We start from the raw sequence: 23,908 nt of genomic DNA, 5'->3' as shown, positions 1-23,908 counted from the left end.
AAAATAAAAATATAGATACGTTTTATTGATTATATAAAATTTTAACTATCGACATAGTTAAAAAGGAAACTGCTTATTGGGGGAAAGCATTTGCAATCCATATTACAAATGGATTAGAAAGAGACCAACACAAAGGAAAAATGAACAGAAGACATAAGCAAATTTTATAGAAAAACAAATAGTTCAACCTCCCTTAAAATAAAAGCTGACGCATTAGAACTACACGGGGAAACCACTTCTTTTTCACTGATGAAGTTGGCCAAAAAGGCCAGCACACCTCTTGGGAGGCTGTAAAGGAACAGACTGGTCAGACAGTGCTTCACAGGGACCCTCCTGTGTGTCCCACCATGGAGGTCAAACTGACATCATTCATGGAAATTACAGTGCACCCACCCTGTGATACTGCTGAATTCACCCTGCATTTACACGTTATCCACTGGCAGTATGACCCCAAATTATTCACCAATACACTGTCTGTGATAACAAAAGATGGGGAACAACCCCAAAGACAGCCTTGGGGACTGCTTAAATAAATCATGATACATCAGGTGTGGTGGCGTGCACCTATAATCCCAGAGGCGTGGGAGGCTGAGGCAGGGGGATCATGTGTTCAAAGCCAGCCTCAGCAACTTAGCGAGGCCCTAAGCAACTCAGTGAGACCCTGTCTCTAAATAAAATATAAAAAGGGCTGGGGATGTGGCTTAGTGGCTAAGTGCCCCCGAGTTCAATTCCTGTTTGTTTTTTTTTTTTTTTTTTTTTTTAAAAAGAGCTCTTTGAATTCAAAGCTATAAAGAGGGGAACTCTATTAAAGTTCCTTGGAGTTTTGAAAATGTATTAGAAATCAAAAACATCAATAAGAAAACAGATGATAGAAAGAAAAGAATTACATTACCAGTGCCAGCAATCATTCACTGCTTGTCTACAAGGCCAAAACTGCACTGTACTGTTTAAAAGAAGATATATCATGGACTTTCTCATTAATCTGTCAAAATTCCTGTATTATACTATCTCAGATATCATAAGTATATCTGATTATAATGCATAGAAATTTTGTCTCAATATTGTGATTTATCTACTACAAATGGACACAAATCATTCCATGTAAAAAAAAATTCCTATAAATGGATTCCAGGAAAGCAAAAAGATAGTATTCATGACATCATACTCGTGAATTAGCCTACTTACCAATTTAATATTAAAAGACTATAATATTATACAGTTTTCCTAAGATAAGCCTTACATAAGTATTATCAAGAGGCTCAGTGTAGTGATTAAGATTATGAATTCATGACTTAACATTTGTTATAAATTTCTCCAGGACAATAATTTTTCAATAAAGTATTCACACCGTCTACAATGCATGCATTTTGCTTTAAACAATGTTCATCTTTCTTATGGAACAGTATATTCACATTTGCTTACTTCTCTCCCCTTCCTATCTTCATTCCTTAATTATGAATAAATTCAGGTTTCAAAAAGATTTTCTTCTCTTATAAGGCTAAATTCATGCACTTTAATTAAAAAAAAAAAGCTCTAAAACATGCAAATATCTGAAAATTTGGAAAGAAAACGGATGCAGCACACAGACACACGAACACAGAGCACCCCAGGATGTACAATCTGGAAATATCCCCCCGCCATTGCCAAACAAAGCCAAGCAAGCACACGCATTACTGTTACTGCTACCAGCTACCAGCAGGCTGAGCTGATATTTACGAGTCTTACTTTCGGGGGTTGGAATAGAGCAGGGGAGTTTCAGCTAGAAGACTCAAATCCCCAAGGCAACCAAACAAAAATTCCGCAAGCCAGTCCCGGCCGTCGAGACCCCCGTTAAGCTTGACCGCCCCTCACCTGCTCCCCTTCTCTCCTCTCTCCCCAGAAGAAGGCACTTCACGGAAACGTCTGGGAAAGCCCTTGGACTTTATTTTGTTACACCCTCTAAAGGGACAAAAAACAAAAGAGAACAGGTGTAGAAGACAGTATTTCCAATTGGCCACCACGAGTCCCACACAGGCCCTCCCCTCCCTCTTGCATAGACATCCCCGATTTCAGGCCTTATTTGAGAGGTTTTCAGGCCTCACTGGGACATTTTTTTTTCCCCCCAAAGGAGGAAGCTCACAAAGATGGTATGTTTGAGGAAGATCTCTGATGCTAGAAAGAAATACGAAATGCAGTCTTGGTTCTTAAGTGCACCTTATTTATTAGATAAAATCAGGCATTATCCTGATTTTAACAGAGGCGAGGCTATGAGGATAGTATGATCATGACCATGTCATTTAGAGACCTTCTCTTTCAGCTTTGGCAGCTGCCCTACTTGAAATTCCATGGGAATTGCAGGAATCTCCTGGGGACCATTTGGGCCTCCTTCCTACCACGGTTTTCTCTCAATTTCCTACTATTAGACCAATGGTCTGGGGTTTCGTCTTTTCGCCATGCGATCCTGTCATCTCTGGACACTTTCCAGATTCACAATACAGATTGTGGAATACATAAGAGAGGCATCTCAGGGAGATGGGGACAGCAATTGGCAAGTTATTACTATATATAAAGTACTATATTTAGTTTCCCTTTAAAATTTAAATAACCATAGCATATGACACTGAGCTACAGACTTTGAAAGATGTACTTTTTCCACAGAATACCTGAAAATGTCTGCTTAATTATATTTGATCCCTCAAACCACCTGGGCTATAGGCTTTCACACGAAAATGATTCCTATCCTCATCCCAGATATAATGGATGATGTTTTTTGGACACTCTGCTGAATCTCGCACATAACTATGAAATCAGGTAGGTAGATACAATTTTGAGTCACTTCTTGCTTTTTAGCAGTTTTTTACTTCGAGGAACAAATACCCTCTAGTTATTCACCATTAGGTTTTTCTTCTTTCATACATGTCTTCTTTTCTTTGGTAAGTATTAACCCTATACTGGTTAAAAGAGCTTGGCACAGGCACCAGAATTTGGAGAAGTCAAAACTTGGGAATATGACTGAAAAGGGGGAGGGACTACAGTAACTTAGAACTTCTCATCTCCCTCTATTGAGAACATTCTGGAACTACAATGACTGTCCCCCTAACGTCACAGATATGCTGTGTGGCTCCGAACATTAATCTGAAGAAATCACGAGTGTGTTGGAATGTTTTTACAAATTTTCATAAAAACTTGAAATTTGCAGCTTCCTCAAATATTTAGACTTCTTCTCAACCCTTAGCCCTACTCTGAATTCTGCCAGATTCACTCTTTCGGGAATTTTGGAGCAGAGCCGGCTATCTCCGCAGCTTTTCCTCACATACAATCACAGGCGCTTCAAACTACCACCCGGAAACTGACAACACTTCGCTGAGAAGCAAATGCCACACAATCAATAGCTAATGATCAAGGGGCTACCTGAGCAAATGCAAACCCATCAACCCTGGGAGAGAGGACACTGAATTCTGAGAAATTCAAAGAGGTGGCTGTTAACCAGGAGAGACTCAACATCCAAGGAGTTTCCCTCTCCTGTAAAGCGAGCTGGATTCAAGAATGCATCCATCTTCCCTAACAGAGTCAGTCCAGTCTTTTAAGTATCACAGAGTTGTGTTTAAACAGCAGCCTTCAGCTGCGTATCCTGCCCTGCTTTTGTCTAATGACTATGTGCTTAGCCTGTTCCAAGAGCTTCCACTGGCATCTCAGGGCCAACTCGACAGCAGGGGGCCGGTTACTATAACAACTGACAGCTCTCTGGAATTCTGAAAGGCTCCCGAGTAGCCATTTGGGAAACAGTTATTGAGCAAAAAGTTGCCTGGGATCTGTGGCATTAGCTGCCACAACCTCCAAGCACATTTGTACGGAAGGGTAAAAAAGGAGCCCACCTCCTGGAATAGCCAGGGACCTCGGAAGGCTCTCCTCCCCTCCCCCAATCCTGTTAGCAGGACAGTTTAACCCCACGGTGTCATCACAAACCCAGACCCTCCGAGCAAGTCATCTTCTGGCATCACAAAATGTGCTCCAGTTCTCCCCACTGGCTTGACACACTGTCAGGCTTTGAAGAGCTGAATGGTAAAAATGATTCCTAATGACTAAAAAAAAAGTCTTGAAATATGGCCACAAGTACAAGTTCCGGGGAAGACATGGATTCGGGGGAGATGCCCCCAATCCAAGGTCCATTGAGTGGTCTTATGCTGAAAAGACAGAGGTGATCACATAAAGCCACCAAAAATCATTCTTAGATAGTCTGATCTTTCTCGACTTCAAAAGAGTTTTTTAAAGACCTACTTTTCCATTTTTACTCTCGCAACACAAGACGACACTGGGCAACTGGAACTGAAAACCCTGTGCCTACGTACGCACAGAATCCCTTGGAAAAGATCCTGATTATTCTTGTGGAAGCAGCCTTTGCTTTGCATACAGGAAGGGCGTCTAGAGGAGTTTGGCCCCTGGTGATATTCAACGTGCCATGACTGAGTGCTTCCAGGTCACTGCTCACAGCGGCCTCTGAACAAACATTTGTCCTTTTTCTTCATTCTGCAAAAGTCAGAGCCCAAACATCCACTCCTCCAGGAAGCCCTCCCCAACTCCCACTCTTTCCCCCTGCACTCTGGCTGAGGTCAAAATCCCTGGAGCACACCATTTCCCTAATCGAAACCGTACCCCGGGGAGTCTAATGCTACCACCCACAGGAGCCAGGTGGCAAACAGCAGTGAGGGCAGAGACTGGCTAACTGGAGAACCAGTGTCCCTTGCAAAAGGGTCACACACTTGGCGCCATCCAGCCCAACAGTGCCACAGGAGACAATGAGAACAGTGTTGCCAGACCTTCCAATTTGCCACAAGAACCCACAAAGCTGGGCTTTTAAGTTGAATCTTATTTCTAAGATAATTCAAAAATTTTAAAATGATACAGCAGCTGAATAAAAGTGGCTGGGAAAGCACTGGTTTGGAGTTTCTGACCTTTGTTTGGGAGAACCTTTATTTACCTGCTCATCTATCCCTTTAAGCTATCACCCCCTGCAAAACAGGAACCCCCAGAATGAATCTCCAAAGCCTGGTGCAATGAGATGCATAAAAAGTGGTGACTGAATGAACAAAGGAGGGAATAAACTGGCCACACAATACAAAATCCTAGGTAAGAGGAACTCCAAAACCTACGAGTTGTATGATCCCACTGTAGGTCATTTCCAGAAGGGGAAATGACCCACATCTCTCTCAGGACAAGGGTGATGCGTTCCCTGATAGCTTGCTCACCACCCCTGGCTGCTCCAGGATTCAATAATGTAACACGTGCTTCGTGTTAATTCAACCATTACTAGTGGTTTTTATTGGCACTGTTTCCCCTTTGCTATCCCTCTGGTGTCACCTGCTTAGGGGAAGCCATTCTTAGTGCACTGTATACTTAGCATGCTGGTGGCTTTGCTGGGGTGGAATGGGAGTGACCCAGTCATCAGCAAGTAGACGTGGAAGCGTCGGCCACAGAGCAGATGGGTGCAGGGAGCTCGCCGGGCTATCTGCATCGCTACTGCTACTGTGGGAACACAGGAGGGATCGGCATTCCAGTGAGGCACACGTGTTCGGTCATCCCCTGGGCACGACAGGCTTGTTACCACACGCCCACACTCCACTTCCTCACGCATCTGTTTGTTTGCCCGAATCTCCATTATGCCAACATGAATCCCCCACACATTTGCGGTTCGCTCCCTTTGTATTTATGACACTCCGTCTCCCACTGAACAACCAGGAAAGAAAAAAAAAATTGCAATGTCAACAAAACTCACTTGTGTTCACGAACGGCATTCTTAATGAAGAGGCACCAAAACGTGGCAAAAATCTCTTAAAGTCTAAAGAAGGGACTCAGACTAAAAGCAGCCCTTTTCTATGGGCATGTGTGGCTAACTGGTGTTGACTGAGTTGCCACAGACTTATGGCTCAAGAGGAATATGCATTTCCCAGATCAGATCAGAACACGAAACCCTTTTTTTTTTTTAAGTGGTACTGGGTACTGAACCTAGTACCAGAGGGGTGCTCTACCACTGAGCTATGTCTCTAGCCCTTTCTATTTAATTTTTAGTTTGGGACAGGGTCTCACAAGGCTGCCCAAGCTGGCCTGGTCTCGAGATCCTCCTGACTCAGCTTCCCGAGTAGCCACACCTGTGCACCACTGTGCCCGACTCAGGGCATGCAACTTTCCGATGTCAAATTTAACAAATCCGGGTCCACTGTTACAATTTCTACTTAAGAGTTTCCAGTTCTCTGTCCCAAAAACCATGTGGTTACCTCACACCCATCTGAGAAGCTGGTTTATACTTCTGGAAAGTCCTTTTCCAAGTTAGAATTATGATTAACGAGATAATAAGTTTTTCATCAAGAAACCAATCAGCTGGGACTGAGACCAAACAGGTTATGTTATACAACATCAAAACCTTCTCAGAGTAATGGAGATATCACTGAGTGGATACATCCTTATTCAGCTTCCAGAACACTGGAGAACATGTCGGTCCCTGAGGTTTTCTTCCACGTGATCTTGGCAAGTCTAAGCCACAGGTACACACTGGTGACCACCACCAATGAGAAGGTGGTGCAGGAGCTAGTTCCTTTTCCTACAGGGTCTTTCTTTTTTGGTACCAGGGATTGAACCCAGGTCACTTAACCACAGAACCACATTCCCAGCCCTTTTTATTCCTGATGTTGAGACAGGGCCTTGCTAAGTTTCTTAGGGCCCCCCTAAGGTACTGAGACTGGCTATGAACCTGTGATCCTCCTGCCTCAGCTCCCCAAACTCCTACATTGTCTTTTTGACAGGTGAACACATGCCACAAAAGCTGGCTGTGGAAGGAACTGAATGCCCCACCCCCCAGGCACATTCTTCCCAAATCTGAGCTGAGATCATGTGATGGGGAAGACAGCAAGTGAGGAAGTCAGATGTCAGATTGGCTGGGTTCAAGTCCAGGGTCCACCAGGGATTAAGACTGTGACTTGGGCACATCACCTCATTTTACCAAGCCTTAGTTTTCTGATGTACAAAATGGACATCATGATACTACCTCCAAAGATTTGTATGCTGATTAGGTGGGGATATTATTTGCTGAACACTGATCCGGGATGGTGAGAATTCAATAAAAGTTTTTGGCTAGCCAAGTAACAAAGCAGCTTCCCGGGCACGACTTGGAAAGAAAAGAGTTACCTTGAACGCAACTTCCTTTATGATCCCGGGGCGAGGGGCGGGGGGCGGGGAGGAGACACTTCACAATCTGTATAATTCTAAGTGCGCACAAATTCCCTTTTCGTAGCAGCTAAACTCTCCTAGAGCTGCACACGGACTGTATACTGGGCACTGAGCTCCTCTCCCCAGCATCCACTTCAAATTATGAAAGCAGATCAAAAAGGAACTTTCCCCAAATTTTCCTCTCATTTCTGAGTGGCAGCAGCTGTGCTGCTCTGAGTCTTTTCGGAAACATTAATTCCATATAAACAGCTTATCTTCATAAGGCAGGGGATCCAACTCCTGGAACATGCTTTCTATTAATTCAAAAGGTGTGTTGTCACCATCTTGAATAGGAAGGCCAAAATGGCACACTTCAAAACTACTGAGTTGATTTCATCTTGGTTTTAGGAACTCTGATTTTTAATTGCTCTGAATAATTTGCAATAGCTTGGAAACACTGCATGGCTGATGCAGACTGCAATATTTACCAGGTATCTAACAGGGTGCAATTTGCAGAAAGAGGCAAGTTCCTGTAACTGTTGGCCGATTTTATTTTTATAAGCTGTCCACCACATTTGTTCCTGCTTCACTACAACTTCTGCAGCATTACGGATTCTATATCCTACATCTATCCAAGGCAGACCCTTGCAAGGACCATTCAAAAGACAATTGCAGAATCCTACTTGTAACATCCCTGCCAAAGATATTAGAAAACACATTTCTCTGCAGAAAAAACTTGGGATGGAACTACCATTTGACCCAGCTATCCCACTCCTCAGTTTAAACCCAAAGGACACTGCCACATCAATGTTCATAGCAACTCAATTCATAGCAGCTAGACTATGGAACCAACCTAGGTGCCTTTTAACAGATGAATGGATAAAGAAAGTGTGGTATGTATACACAATGGAATATTACCCAGCCATTAAGAAGAATGAAATTATGGCATTTGCTGGCAAATGAATGAACCGGAGACTATCACGCTAAGTGAAATAAGCCAATCCCGAAAAACCAAAGGCCAAATGTTCTCTCTGATATGCAGATGCTCACACATAGTAAGGGGGTGAAGAATAGAAGTTCACCGTATTAGACAAAGGGGAATGAAGGGAAGGGAGTGGGATGAGAATAAGAAAGACAGTGAAATGAATGGGACATAACTTTCCTATCTTCATACATGAATACATGACCAGTGAAACCCCACATCACATACAATGAAAAGAATGGAATCCTAATTAAAGTTATACTCCATGTATGTATGTCAAAATACATTCTAACATCATGTATAACTAAAAAGAATATAAAATTTAAAAAAATACATTTCTCCCTATGGACCTACATTACTAACTGTCAAAATACTGCTCAAATAGTCCCCGAGGGGACCCTCTGTCTGAGGTCTCTCAGATATACAAATATCTGAGATCTGTCCCCATACTTTTAAATTTTGGTCATGTATGAAATAAGGAGATTAATGACTGGCTTCCAACGTTGTCACTTTGGGGAAACTTGCTGAATGCAGTGACGTCAATGGGCCTCAATATTTAAGGCTATTTGTGGCAGTGTTTCACGAACACCCATGCACTCTCCTACTTCGTCTGTGTCCTTGGGTGTGTGGCCATCTGGAGCTAGTGATGAGTGAATGGGAGTGAAATTTCCACTTCCAGGCCAAGCAGCGGAGAACCGGCTGTCTGCTGCTGCAACGTGGGAGCCACTGTGGAGGAGGACTTGCCCCAACTCCATCAGTCTTCCAGAGGGTGTCCAGTTGGGTCACTGGTCTTCTGCAGGGTTGATGAAGTAAACTCAATACAGCCAGCTCTGAATTAACTACACTGCCCACTGGGCTTCAAAGTTGTTCCCTTGGGTGGAGGTGGGGGCTGGGGTCATGTCTTCAACCTAGTTACTCAGGCATGTCCTCCTCTGGAATTGCTGTCACCCCATCAGGAGCATCAGCCAAACCAATTTCATTAACTTTACTGTCACCCTTTCCTTTTTTGGCCCAAAGTGGTTTTGCTTGGTTGGTTAACCTACATTTATACTATATTTAGCTCTAAACAGATGACTTTTAGCTATTTCTAGGATGCTCTGCACAACTCAGCTTTCCAAAGAATGAATTAGGAAGGAAATTCCAAAAGTTCTTTTCAAATATTGTTTTTATGTGACAGTCCCATTATTGGAAATTGTGTACCGCAACACAATGGGATTACATTCGAGGGATGGCATTTATTGAGAGCTGTAAATTTCATTTTCTTTATTAAAACCTTTTTAAGCACCTCAGGACCCAGAATTCAATCTGCTCTGGTGGCAAATGTCTATGCATCCATCCACTAGACACCAGAAGAGGCATTTCCCACAGCGAACACTGAATCCCCTTGGGAACTTGGTGGCACATTTCTACTTTGCAGAGGTGGAAACTGAAGCTGGTAAAGGAGACTTCATCTGAGGCTGCTTTTCACTGGTACCTCCCCGAATGTCCTATCGAGGCAGTTTTTCCTAATCACCCAACTCCATGAGATTTTGACACCAAGAACACCCAACATGGATATGCTTTAGGCTTTACAATCAAAGCAGGTTGGTTTTTTCACCTTCCTAGAACCAGTTGCCTATAACCCTCTGGGGATGACAGCTAGCTCCCTGGTATGCACACTCCCCAGTCTCACGGGTGGTAAGTCTGGTGGAACCTGGCTCTGAATCCAGGCTGTGACTCAGAACCCACGTTCCCATTTAAACAGGACACAGCATGGCCTCTCACCTGCACTCCTGGACCGTGGGCCCTTTCAACACCTTTCAGTCATCCTCAGGGCAAGACACATGTCCTTTTGGATGGCATCCAGTGCCTTCCTGATTTGACCCTTGCTGTCCCACATGTTCTCGTGAGAACGACCCATGTCTCCTTGCAGTAGGCCAGGCTCTCTCTGCCTCACCCGTCCATGGGCTCCTTCCTTGGCTTATAGCCTGGACAGCAGATCCTCCAGGGAGGTTTTTTTAAAATTTTATTTATTTATTTTTTTAAAAAATTTTTAATCCCAGCTGTGTTCCCAGGCTGGGTTGAAGCCCTTTCCAAAAACTCTTCTTACTCTTACACTCATCCATCTCTTCCAATGACCATGAGGGCCAAGGGACGTCAACCTCAGGTCACAGGCTCAGCATGGCGTATGGCAGAAACTCTAAGGACTGCATAAACGGAAGGCTGCAAATGGGTCCATGCCCATGCAATAGCACAAACAGCTTTATGATTTCTTAAGTATCAAAACACTCAGCTGAATGTTCTAAATTAGTCTCCTTTCTGGGCCAGGATCCCTAGTCCAGTTCTTAACCCCTGGTTTTCATGGAAATGGCACTGACCCCATCTCTGTCTGGGCTCCAGAGTTAAATTTAAGATACAGACCCAACAAACACAGAGGCCTGACTCTGGGGATGGACAAATAGCGTAAGTCATTCATGAGCCATACCATCTTAGGACTTGGACTTTTGCCAGGGGATGGGGGGAGATTGAACCCAGGGACTCTTAACCACTGAGCTGCATCCCCAACCATTTTTTATATTTCATTTAGAGACAGGGTCTCGCTAAGTTGCTTAGGGCCTTGCTAAGCTGCTGAGGCTGGCTTTGAACTCGTGATCCTCCTGCCTCAGCCTTCCACTAACTGAACTATTAAAGGAAAAATCTCTTTCCACTGCGATAGAGAGATTTAAGTCTTACGTGGTAAGACTTAAAGAGGCTACCATGTGTTGCAACAGGCAGAGGCCTGCCTCAGAGAAAAGGCCACACAGAGAGCAGATCCCAGAGACAGACCACACCAGCCAAGGCCATATGTTCTTGTTCCATCTTCCAAGTCCAACCAGGCCTGACATTCCTGAAATGTTCGACTCTGAATCAACCAACACTTTCCATTTCCTTGTGCCTTAGACAATTTGAAATGGATTTTTGTCAGACTGCAACAGAAAAGGGTTCTGAGCAATATGGTACAAGACAGTACTGCTCAGTGCCTGGCCCACAATGGGCATTCAACAAATGGCAATTCCCTTTCTTTTCCCAGTTCAAAGAAAAGGGTCAGAAACAGTACCTAGCACAGAGCTTCCTAAGAACCACAGGGGATAGTACCACCCAAGTGCTTGGCACTCGAGATGGACCCGCTGAACACGGGCAGGAATCGACATCCTCATACAGTGGGAGATGGGTGGGGAGACGGAATTCAGAGAGCCCGGGCTTCATTTCTCACTACATCACCCGTTAAATCGCAGTGTCAACAACTCCAAGTGAACACACCCAGAATCTAGAACACTAGCTGCAAATGACTGGGCCCTGGTTGTGGTAGAAACTGCTGTCACAGTGAGCTGGCACTGGGCCTGCCACCCGAGGAAATGACTCAGGAGGCTTTGCTCTGCCTCCATGCTCTACTTATGTCAGGTCTACTTGCCAATCACCCACTCCCACCAGGCCTCAGAAGGCAAAAGAGAAGCACTGCTATTCCAGTTTCCAAACTGCACTGCCAAAGGGACACGCACGTCTCTTCTACGTGTGCCAATTCTCTATGTGAGCTCCCAGCACCACTGCTTCCACATTAATATGAAAAAACTTGGACAGAAAGAAAGACCCTTGTCTCCTCCGGCTTAGCCAATGCATCCATCCTAACACTAATTCAATTTTATTTTCTTTGCTCTGGAAGAACTTTTTTTTTTTGCACTGATTTTTGTGCTATAGGCACTAAAGAGTTTGGTAAAAGCACAAATCTAGGCTCTACTGATGAAGGCTAAAGCTCTGGTTAGTTTAAACCAACTTTATATATAAATTTTCCAAAGTTATATACACATATATTAGAAAAATTATATACGTATTAGAAAATTTATATACATATATATGAAATCTTTCCCTCAAAAGCTTGTGTGTCTATACATACATACACATACGTGCACACACACACATAAAAATACTTCAGGCAGGAGTCGTTAATTATTTCCCATTTTAACTAAGATTTTTAGGAATATCAACAGTTGTTTTCTCAAGGGTAAAGCATACCTTGAGCAGTAGGGTTGTAAACCTGTCTTAGCCATGTCCATAGTCATACTGAAAAAGGTACAGTAAACATGGATTTTGGACCTGTTTGGTCACTAGGTTCATGGTCCTCCTTGGCCCCAGTGGTCTGCTCAGGAAGTGGGCAGAAGACCCAAGGTGGGCTGATCAGAAACAGTCCTGAAGAATTTGCTAGAACTCCTGTGTACAAGGTGCTTCTTTACACTCAAATTGCTAAATGGGGGTCACTTGTGGCACAGAGAGCTGTGGGAGAGACTGAGACCAAAACTGCAAGAGCCGAGAGACCGGCATGCAGATCTCTAACTTTCCATGCTCAGCTGGATGCACTAGCAGCCTCCAATTTACTAGCAGGCTCCAGACAAATATTTGTTAGCAAATTACTATTTGCTGGAGAAGGGGTGACAGGGAGGCGAGTCTGGTCTTCCTGTGTTCACCCTAAACATCATGCACTTCATAATCTAGCACTAATAGCCCTACAGTTATTGTTGGATACCTGCGGAGGTCTGAAAGGATCCTTTCCTTGCCCTCCTGCTCTCAGCGATTGAGAACAGACCCCAGAACACACAGCCACTCTGTCAGAATATTCTGTTGAATCCGCTTTCAATATATATCTATCTGCAGTTACTACTCACCACCTGCACAATCTCACCCAAGTCCCTGCCATTTCCTTCACTTCCTGACGGACTCTGCTTCTCCCCTGGCTCCTCTTCAAACTACGTTTAGCACAGCACCCAAGCAATCCTGAAGTTGGAACCCTTCTATACCAAACCACACTCATGTCAAGGTCGATATTAACAATGGCCCACAAGCCTCCCATGACCCACTCCTCCTCTGCCCTGTCTCTTCCCGACACCCTCTTCTACCATTCTCCCTCTGAACTCAGTGCTCCAGCGAGGTACACCTCCTGGGTACTCCTGCATTATGCCAGTCATGCTTCTGTCTCAGGGCCTTTGCACTTCTGTTTCCTCTGCTCGGAATGCGCTCCAGATGGAGCCCATTTGGTTTCCTTGCTTAGATCTTCCCTCAGGTGTCACTGGCCAGTAAGACTTTCCTTGACCACTCTGCACACTCAGTCTGCACCCCAGCATGCCCCCTCCTTTCCTGATTGAGTTTTCTCCATTTCACCCTTAGCAGCTCAGGAACTGGATGTTTTAATTATTTGCGTGGTTTGTCGCCTGTCTTTTCCACTAAAATGGAAGCTCCGTGAGAGCAAGGATTTATGTTTGGCTCTCTTTTGTATCACAAGATCCTAAAGACTAGCTGGCACGTGGAAAGGGCTCAAAATTAACTGAATGAATGCAAAAAAAAAGAGCTTCACCTGTTTGTCACTGGTGAAGCTTTTAAGATCAAGGGCAGAAGCTGCCTGTAGTCATCCGAGAGGTGCCAAGTGGGCCAGCCTGACTCAGCTGAATCAGCTGAGACTATACAGCTAAAATCCCAGAACTTCAACACAGGTTGCAAGCTGGCTCCACAAGGATGCACTGGAAATCACTTCAAAGATAACAGCAACGGAAGGCTGGCTTATAATCTGCCATTTTTATCTCATGTGTTAAGTGCCCGCTGAATATTTTCCTATCACCCCCGATTTGATTTTCAGCAAGAAGTTATTAGGAAAAAAAATTTAAGGTACAGAATTAGTCGGTGGATATGACAAAATAAAGTGTGGTCTCAGAGAAACCAGAAATACTATGAAACTTACCAACTCATTTTGCAGGTTCCGAAACTCCAGTTTAAAGTGGAAATGGGATTTGAATTCAGCAAGCAGCAGGGCTGGGACTTGAACTGGAATCCCCCTGACTCTTTGGTACTAAGTCCCAGCAGTGTACCATAAATACCTCCCCCTAAAAAGTGGCTCTGGCCTCTACCGTCTTCCAGAGACAACAGGATCTCCCAGGTGGAAACACTAGAAATACCCAGCTGTCTCAATTTTCTGAATGGGGAGGGTCCCGGCTTCTCCCAGTGAGGGACACCTGGCCAGAGCCCACCCCACACCGTGCTGCAGGAGCCCTCTGGATCACTCACCTCCAGTAAACGAGGACAGCAATGAGGAGGATGAGGCACACGAAGGTCAAGGCTGAGACCACAATCAGAGGGATGATCCACTCCATCCTCCCTGGAGAAGGGCGGCTGATCATTCCTGAGGTGTTCTTTTCTGCTGCAAAGAGAAACCATCCCAGTTAGAGGACAGAGGTGAGCAGAGCTGGGAAGCCAGAACAGGATGAGGATTTCCACATCCAGTCCTGCCTGGTTTCCGGAAAACTGGGTGGCTTGTTCTGCCTTGCCCTGTGGCCAGGCGGGCAGCAAGAGGAGAATCTGCACCTCTCCCCATTTCCTGTCCCATCCCAGACCAAATACGGCCTCACCTGCAGGATGCGTTCTCTGATAGCCAGAGGGATGGATTTGCTGATGGAGCCGAGGAAGGGGACGTCCAGCCGAACTCAAAGAACATTACCAACATAGAGGGGACTCTGATACACTATGCAAATGTGGTTAAGTTTCCAGAAAGGGGTAGAGAAGAGCCACCAGAGAGCCTCCCGGGTTCCCCAGTGCGGGGGAAGGAGGAACACCACCATGGGTTTTACTACTCGTCACCAAGAGAGCCAGCGGGGACTAGAGGGCTACCTAACCCTGCTGATGTCCTGTTCACTTCACCTTCCTACAGTGACTATACCTGGATTGTTTTGGGAAACCACCCCATCTTAACGGCCTTGGTGGGACATCCACATAAATGTGGGTCTGCCCAGTCTCCTGACCAAGGATAGGTGTGGCACTCTGGCCCTGGAATTTCACAAGTGACAAAGGCTGAACAACGGCACCCCCCGGCTGGGGCACCCGGATGTTTCGGCCTGTTGATTCCCACCACCCAGATCCCAGCCTCCTGTTTTTCCTCAGATCTGGTTCTCCAACATTTCCTTCGGTTCTGGCACCTACCCCCGTTCCTTCCAAAAGCTTCAGTACAAGCAAAGATGGAGAGGCACAACTCCGACGGCTCGCAGCACAGGACCATCTCTAAGTAGCAGCCACAACCTTGGGTTCGTGGGGAAAGTTCAAGAACTGGTTCAGGATTCTCCCTGGTCAACAGATACCTGTTACCCAGGCGGCTCCTTCCCCTCTCCAGGAGCCTCGGCAGGAACCTGTCCTTTTCAAAGGTGGGGCGGGTACCTGCAAGTGGCCAGGTGTTGGGGTGAAGGTCAGCACAGAGGCCCAGAGCCCACCCCCACAGGCAGGTGATGAGGTAGCAAAGGTTAACCAGGAAGCAAAGGTTAACCATAATCCGCAGGGAGAAGCCCCCTGAGGAACCCAAAGCTGGCTGCCGGCTGACCTGGGCTCAGCAAAGATTCCACCTGCTCTGCAAAAATGAGGCCAGCACTCTGCCGGCCCACAGTGTCCCTCTGCAGGATGGACTAAATGTGCTGCTAATCAGGCTGGGTTTCCAAGGGAGAGAAGGTGGGCTGAGCAGGAAAGAAATAATTGGCATCAGATGCAGAGACTTAAAGAGGCAAGACTCCTGAGTCACAGAGAGATGCATTACAGTGATTTCCCCGGGGTTTCTGTAGTTTACTTTATATCCAACACCTTCGTGGTTTCAGGTGGGCCCCTATTTACAGGTAAGAAGATAGGGGTAGGTGGGTGAAGCACACTGATTACAAATCATCCAGGGGCATCTTACTCAACAGTGCCTTTATAAATGAACTAATGCCTGCCCATCTCTGTCAGCACCATGTTTTCACTGGAAACTTTTTTTTTGGTATCAGGTATTGAACCCAGAGGTGCTTAACCACTCAGCCACATCCCCGGTCCTTTTTTTTAAAAAAGTTATTTATTTAGAGAGGGTCTTGCTGAGTTGCTCTGGGCCTTGCTAAGTTGCTGAGGTTAGCTTTGAACTCATGATCCTCTGCCTCAGCCTCCCAAGCTGCTGAGATTACAGGTCTGCATCACCACACCCAGCACCCGTATTTGCCAGACTCCTGCTATTTGTTAGTCATGGTGCTATACTCACCCAGAGGCACCCCTATGTCCATGGGGTAGATGTCACTTAAAGAGGGGGTTTGCCTCTGAACCAAACCTGAACGCAATGAATGTGGGCCCAGGGGAAGCACAAGAGGCCAAAGGAAAACTGCATGCATGCAGGGCCTTCAGGAAGTTAGGGCGCAATTTGAAAAATGCTAGTCAGCTAAATGTCGGGGACTAGGGGTGTGTTCTGGGAGGGCAAGTGGGAGGAGGGGAACCGAGATGGAGACCTAGCAGCCAGATCCATCAGGGCCTTGTAGGGAACTGATTTTAGCCCCAAGGGAGGCAGAAGGTCCTGCAGGGAATGAAGCTGGGGTGACACATGGCTCCCCTCCACTTAAATGTTTTTATTGCAAAGTCATGGTGACTGACCAGAGGAACCAGAGTTGCAAATGGGAATAATTTTGTGGGGCCCCAGTAGGGGTCAGCACAGCCAGGCAATCATCTGGCTGGTGATGGGGGCATCTCCAAGACCTGCAGGTCCTGATAATGGAAAAAAAAAAAATGTCAGGAGGGTTGACAGCATAAGTCACATGTCCAATTAGCTCAGTATCTACCCTGGGAAGCCCTCAGGTGCAAGGGGACTCCTTACAGAGAAGGATTCCTGCCTGTGCTACTGCTTGGTGGAGGCAGAACGAAAACTCCCTCTTTTACACCCTGAACCACTGAAAAGGACTCTTGGCCCAAATCGTCCTGCACACAATTTCCAGCCGTTGAACATCAGCCCCATGGCATTTTGGCCATGCTAAAACCAGTAAGACCAGTCCAGAATTTCTTGGCCTCATGAGGGGCTTTGGGATGGCGATCTGGTCGTCAGGATCAGTGGCATATTACACTGTCCCTGGAACTGCACATCCCTCTCTGAGTTGGCACTTACGCCTGTTCCCTCCTCCTCCCCAAAGTGAGCATTCAAAGCTTTCATCAGATTCTCAAGAGAGGCCCAGGACAGAGGAAAGACTGTCACCACCAATAGGGACCCCTTGTTGTCGGAGAAGAAAACGAAAAGTCCATGTAGACTTGAACTCACAGCCCGTCTGGGTCAGAGCTGAGCTCAAACTTGTGCTTCGCCAGTGTCATTTATCTAACATTTCACTTTTGGAGAGGGTACAGGTAGGCAGGTTTAATGCTGTCTGAAATCCCACTGGGGACAGTCCCCAAATGGCAGTGTCTGCAGGGGAGGGCTCAGGTTGGCAACAATTTGCAGTGCGAGCAACTTGAGGAAACGATTCTGAAAACATTTTTTTTTTTTTTTTAGATAACAGGAATTGAAACCAGGGCTGCTTAACCACTGAGCCACATGCCAGCCCCTTTTGATATTTTATTTAGAGACAGGGTCTTGCTGAGCTGCTTAGGGCCTTGCTAAGTTGCTGAGGCTGGCTTTGAACTCACGACCCTCGTGTCTGATGGTTGGATTTTGACCCTGCCTCGTGGCAGGCAGCTGGATTTGCTCAGGTCTTTGAGAGAAAGGCCAGAGCAAATTACGGGTGCTGCTGGCTTTCCACATGGGACATGATGAAGCCGATTTTGTTTCCACATTCATAGCACTGTTTTGCATTCATTGTGACAGGGGCCTGGAATTGGACTCCATTTCCAGGTGACCTACCATCATAATCTGCTCCTGTCGCTCTCTTGAGGAGCTCCATGTGATCTCAGGAGGACCTGAGTCTCTGGAAAGCAAGGCCTACCATCCCACCCTGGCCTCATCTCCTGCCCCACCTGCTGTGTTCCAGCCACACCCACTGCGTCGGTGACCATGCTGGGCCACAGTCCCACCTCTGCCTTTGCCCCAGAGGGAAAAGGCCAGGAATGCCTTTTCCCTCTGGTCCCTGGAAGCTCTTAATGACCCCTCAGTCTGTGCTATCTCTGGAGAGCTCAGGAAAATTGAGATCACACAAACCCTGGCTCTGCCACTTTGTGTGACCTCTGACCTATAACTTAAACCAGCCTGGGTCTGGAGTTTGGATCTATAAAATGGGATTAAAATAACCTATTTCTGGGCCTGGGATTGTGACTCAGTAATAGAGTGTTTGTCTACCATGTGTGAGGCACTGGGTTCGGCCTGCAGCACCACTTAAAAATAAAGTTATAAAAGTATGATAACATTAAAAAGAAAAAGGAACCTATTTCTTTTTTTTTTTTGCCATTCTTTTTTTTAATTTATTTATTTTTATTACTATATACAAATGGGATACATGTTGTTTCTCTATTTGTACATACCTATTTCTTTTAATTGGGAAAATTCAATGAGAAGATGCACAAAGAATGCTTAGGAGGGTGTTAGGCAAAGGGTAAGTATGTACCATCGTCACCATCATCTCATGCTGCTCTTACTGTACACATCACAGTCATAACTGTCCTTTTCTTACTGCAGGTCCCCTGAGCAGGGCTGATTGCCGTCTGTGTTCAGAACAGTAATAGAGCTCTGCCTCCCACTAGCTGTGCAATTCTAGGTAAGTGGCCTGCCCTCTCTGTGCCTTAGTTTCCTCCTCTGCAAAAGGAAATAATACTACTGCCTAGTGACTGTGGTGGCGTGAGGATTGAGAGAGTATGTATAGAACACTCAGAAGGTTTCCTGGCACTTGCCAGTTCCTGGCTAATATAAGCTGTTGTGACTGTCATCACCCCCATCACCCCCTGATCTGCAGCAGCATGATCATCATACCATTGCCACCATCACTACTCTCTTCCTCACCAACATCCTAGCATGGTGACAGGCAGATGGCGGCGTTCACTGGGTGTCTATGGCATCTGACTCCTCCCTGTAAACGCCAAGTGCATAAGTGACAGTCAGAAGAACTTCAGATGAGTGGGCCGGGAGCAGGGGAGCCGCCTGGCTGGTAAAAAGCTAGCGTCTCCAGGTTTGCTCCGAGACAAGACCACACCACGCCTCTTGCTACTCTTCAGGAAGACCCTTGTCTCGCTGCGCAACTTGGTTTGTGGTCCTGATAAGTCAGCGAACCGCTGAGAACTACTAGGAACGCAGCACTCGCTGCAGCCCCACCCTGGACCCACCACCCCACGCCAACACCTCCAGAGACCCGAAGATACTAGAGGCACCCCCCTTATCTGCAGGGATGAATTCAAGACCCTGGTGGATGCCTGGAACCGCAGATAACACCAAACCCTGTTAACATGCTTATGATAAAGTTTAACTTATAAATAAAGCACACTAAGAAATCAACAGCAGTTCACTAAGAAAAACTAGAAGACTTACAATGACCGTGGATGAAGCTATAGGAATATAGTCTCCCTCACTCTCAAAATATCTGACTCTAAAGTACATCTCAGCAACCTCACCATATGATTTTTTTTCCCCTATACTGAGAACTTTTAAAGGAAAGACCTCATAGTTTCTTTTTGGCATATATGAATTGCCAGCATGGCTACCCTTGCACTTTGAGGCCATTACTAAGTAAAATTAGGGTTACCTGAGCACATGCACTGTGACTGAACAGTCAATGTGATATTCAAGATGGCCACTGAGTGACTAATGAAAAGGTGGGTAGTATATACAGCATGGACACACTGGACGAAGGAATGACTCCTATCCCTGACCTGAGATTTCTTCGGGCTACTCAGATGGTGTCCAATTTAAAATTGTTTATTTCTAGAATTTTCCACTTAATATTTTCAGACCAGGATGACTACAAGTAACTATGGAAAATGAAACTGTGGGCAAGGATTGGGACACCTGTATGATAGATCTTTTAGTATAACTGAGATAATAGTATGCTGTGAGGATATAATCCTGTACGTGAGAGTCAGACAGACCTAGGCACAAATTCTGACTCAGGTCTCTGTGTGGCTTTGGGTAAATGACTTCCTCTCTTAGAGCATCTGGTCTTCTATCAAAGGGAGTCACAGATTCACATTGACATTTCAGGGGATTCATTAGGATTAAATGAGATAATCTACGTGAAGGAGACTGTGATGTATAGCTTCATGATTTATAAGGCTAGATGCAAAGTGAAATCATGGGGTCCTTGTTCAGAATTATTAGAGTTTCAGGAAGGGGACAGTATAATGTGAAGGCAAGCACAGGACCCTTCTGAGCACATTGTGAGTATCCAGATCACACACTTGAGAAGCTGCTCCTGACCAGTCAGGCTTCAGGCTCAGTACCTGATACAGAGGAGGCACCTGGCAATGTTTCTCCCCTTCCTTGGAACCAAGCAGCAGTCCTGAGAGGATGACAGGATCTCACCCATTGCCAGGAGGAGAATGGGGAAAGCGGTAGCGACTGATACCAACCCCCCTGTGGATATGATGTATAATGAACAGCAGTCAGAAGGGTCACAAGACAAGAGGCCAGCCAAGTGCCTGTACTCAGAGCTTCCTGTGGGATCTAGTTGCCTCCTGCAGGGTCCAGTAATCAGGCTTCCCAGATACTAGATGGCTCATCTCCCTCCCTGATCCCCAGATCCTGGCCTGAACCACCTTCTCTGGTTCATCTGGATTATGCAGGTTCCCTAGCAGGGAAATCTAGTCCTTCAATTCTTGCCTGCCACAAATCGTGAAGTGGCAACCCACGGATGTGTCTGACATGGTACCAGACCATGGTACCCCAGTAATTATTTTTAAATTGCGACTTACTTGCTGACATTTAAATATGAATTTACTTAATTATCAGCAATGGAAGCTTCTCCTGGCAATGCTAAAGGTTGACAACAAAAGCCTCAATTTCCACATGGCAAGCACATGTTGGAACCAAGCAACATACTCCCTTCAGTCAAGGAGTCTAGTCAGTTTGCCACAGTCCTCACTACTCCCCAATGCCCCCATGGGATCCGATTTCTTCACCACTCTCAGCTCACTCTAGCTGACTGACCTTCAGCGTGCAGGATGGTTCCTGGACCCAACCAATCACCAGAACAACACTAACTTAGGTCTTTTAAAAAGGCCTTAAGATAAAAAAGTAAACATCATGGCTTCATAAACTCCTGACCTTGACCTTGACATCACTAACTTGGCTCAACACAAGAGCCTGTTTCTGCACAAAGTACTTCAATTTATTTCTGAAGAGATTTTATGTTTCTACCAATTAGAAATTAACCACGCTGTTCCTCTGCCTACACAACGAGGTGCATTCTCCTCAATGAATGTGGACCTTCTCCATACTCTCTCCAGGCCTGCCTCTCACTGATCAGTGCACAAGGACAGAAGGGGGAAATGGGTTATTAATTGATACCAACTACTCCACCCAAGGATAGGGTGTGCAATGAATGGTCACTAGGAGGTTTGCAAGATGGGAGGTCCCCAAGGCCAGGACTCAAGAGAATGAACCTGCTTCAGACATGTCTTCCAAAACCTTGAAGCAGAACACTAAGCATCTCTCCCTGAGCACATGCAGGAGGGAGGCAGGGAAGGTTTGATGACCTCCCCAAAGCCTTTCCTTCTCCCCGTTTCCACTCCAGCATCCGGCAGGACCAAGCAGACCTCCATTCTGCTTTTTTTTTTTTTTAATTTTTTTAAAGAGAGAAAAGAAAAACAGTTTTCAGTGGCATATGTCATCACTGAATTAATGTTGTTTGCCTTTTACTGGCTTGGCTCTCATCCCAGTAGAAGCAAATAAAAACGGAGTACAATGTACTATCAATGCTACGGGTGGTGATGCACGAGATGGACCCACTGAATCGCCTCCTGCCCTGCACTAAGGGCTCATCCTCAGCTACGGAGCAAGGACCTCTATGTTGTCAGGCATAAAAATAGCCTGGATCTGAGAGGGCACTGTCATGAGTAGGGAAAAGCATGTTTCTATGTCAGAGACATAAAGAGAAGGACGGTTTGAACACTCCTGAATCTACAGTCTGCTTGTATCCCAGGCAATGTCACATTTGTTCTCAGTAGCACCTGTCATTAATAGCCACCCACTAGAAATGAGGGTGGTTGCTGCTTTGTTCAATTATTATTTAAAAAAAAAAAAATCTGAGCACAATGGTGCATGCCTGTAATTCCAGTGGCTCAGGAGGCCAAAGCAGGAGGATTGCAGGTTCAAAGTCAGCCTCAGCAACTTAATGAGGCCCTGAGCAACTCAGTGAAACCCTATCTCTAAATAAATAAAATATAAAACAAGGGCTAGGGATGTGGCCCAGTGGTTAAGTGCACCCGAGTTCAATCCCCAGTTAAAGAAAAAAAAAAGGAAGAAACCCACATAACATCAAATTTGCCATCTTAACCACTTTTAAGTATACAGTGTAGTAGTGTCAAGTATATTGTTTGGCAACTTCATTTTATAGAACTGACACTATATTCATTGAACAACGCTCCATTTTCCCTTCCCCCAGCCTCTGCCAAACATCATTCTACACTCTAATTCCATGAGTTCAACGAATCTAGGTACCTTATGGTAGTGGAATGGTACAGGATTTGTCTTTTTGCAACTGGCTTTATTTCACTTTGCATAATGTTCTCAAGCTCATCCAATCCATGCTGTAGCATGTGATGGAATTCCCATTTACAGGGAGGATCATATTCTACTGGACATATACACAACCACATTTTATTTATCCACTCATACATCAATGGTCACTTAAGTTGCTTCCACCTCTTGGCCACTGTGTAGATAAATATGGACCTAGATGTGCATATATCTCTTTGAGACTCTGCTGTCAATCATTCTGGGTCTCTATGCCCACAAGTGTAGTTGCTGGATCACATAGTCATTATATTTTCAATTTTTTGAGGAACCGCTGTACTGCTTTCCAGAGCAGATATACCATTTCTACCTTCCCATTAGCACAGAGAGTTCCCATTTCTCCACATTTTTACCAATTATTTGAATGGACGCTATTCAACAAGTAAAGCAGCTGAGGTTTTACAGGGCTCCAAGGTTTGCCTTTATATTTTTTCTAGAGATATGCATAAGTCAGCTTTTTGTTGCTGTGACCAAAATATCTGACCAGAAAAATTTGTTTGGGGCTCCCAGTTCCATAGGTTTAATCCATGGTTGCTCACTCCATTACCCTGGGCCCAAGGTTAAGGCAGAACATCATGGCAGAAGGGCATGGCCAAGGAAGCTGCTCTACTTGTGGCAGCCAGGAAGCACTGAGAGGGTAAAGATGAACCGAACCCTTCCAGGGCACATCCCCAGTGACCCACCTCCTCCAACCACACCCCACCTGCCCACAGTTACCACCCAGTTAATTCATTCAAACTAGGACAGACTGATTAGGTTCCAATTCTCACAATACAATCATTTTACTTCTGACTATTTCTGCATTAACACAGAAGTTTTGGGGGGATACCTCATATGCAAACTATAAACCATGAGCCACTACTGCAGAGCAACAATGCTCATTCCCATTTCCACATGTGAGCTGGACTAGAGCCACTATTTGTTTCCCCTTATCAGAGTCGGTAGTTGTCCTGAGCAAGGCTCCATCACCATTTCCCACAGACCTAGATAACCAAGTGATAGCCTGTCATCTCTATTTCAATGAGATATTGGAAAAGTGAGGGTTTTGAGAATTCCTAAAATTAATTCCAAGTCTAACAAACAAAGCTGGTCCTTAACCCACCAGACTGCCACCACTGACAACTGGTACCATCAGTGGGTGCTCGATTGCAGCATCACGTGGTTCTGAAATTAGTCACAGACAGAAGCAGCCATGGAATATCAAATGCACTCTCCTCCACAATCCAAATTTCTGAATACAGTCTCCTCAGTTTTCCACACCAAGAAATGCACAATCC

General features: G+C 45.5%; 1 protein-coding gene across 1 annotated transcript in view; it reads right to left on the bottom strand.

Annotated features, from left to right (window-relative positions):
• Positions 1-23,908, bottom strand: part of Ptprg (protein tyrosine phosphatase receptor type G) — a 707,594-nt gene that overhangs the window by 57,210 nt on the left and 626,476 nt on the right. Inside the window, 2 exon segments of the mRNA XM_047532314.1 lie at positions 1,852-1,938; positions 14,228-14,360. Of these exon segments, the coding sequence (XP_047388270.1) occupies positions 1,852-1,938; positions 14,228-14,360 (220 nt within the window).

The sequence above is a fragment of the Sciurus carolinensis genome, chromosome 17, assembly GCF_902686445.1.
Source record: "Sciurus carolinensis chromosome 17, mSciCar1.2, whole genome shotgun sequence".
Lineage (NCBI taxonomy): Eukaryota > Metazoa > Chordata > Mammalia > Rodentia > Sciuridae > Sciurus > Sciurus carolinensis.
Note: the sequence above shows the minus strand (reverse complement) of the source record. Positions and strands in the feature narration are given on the sequence as shown.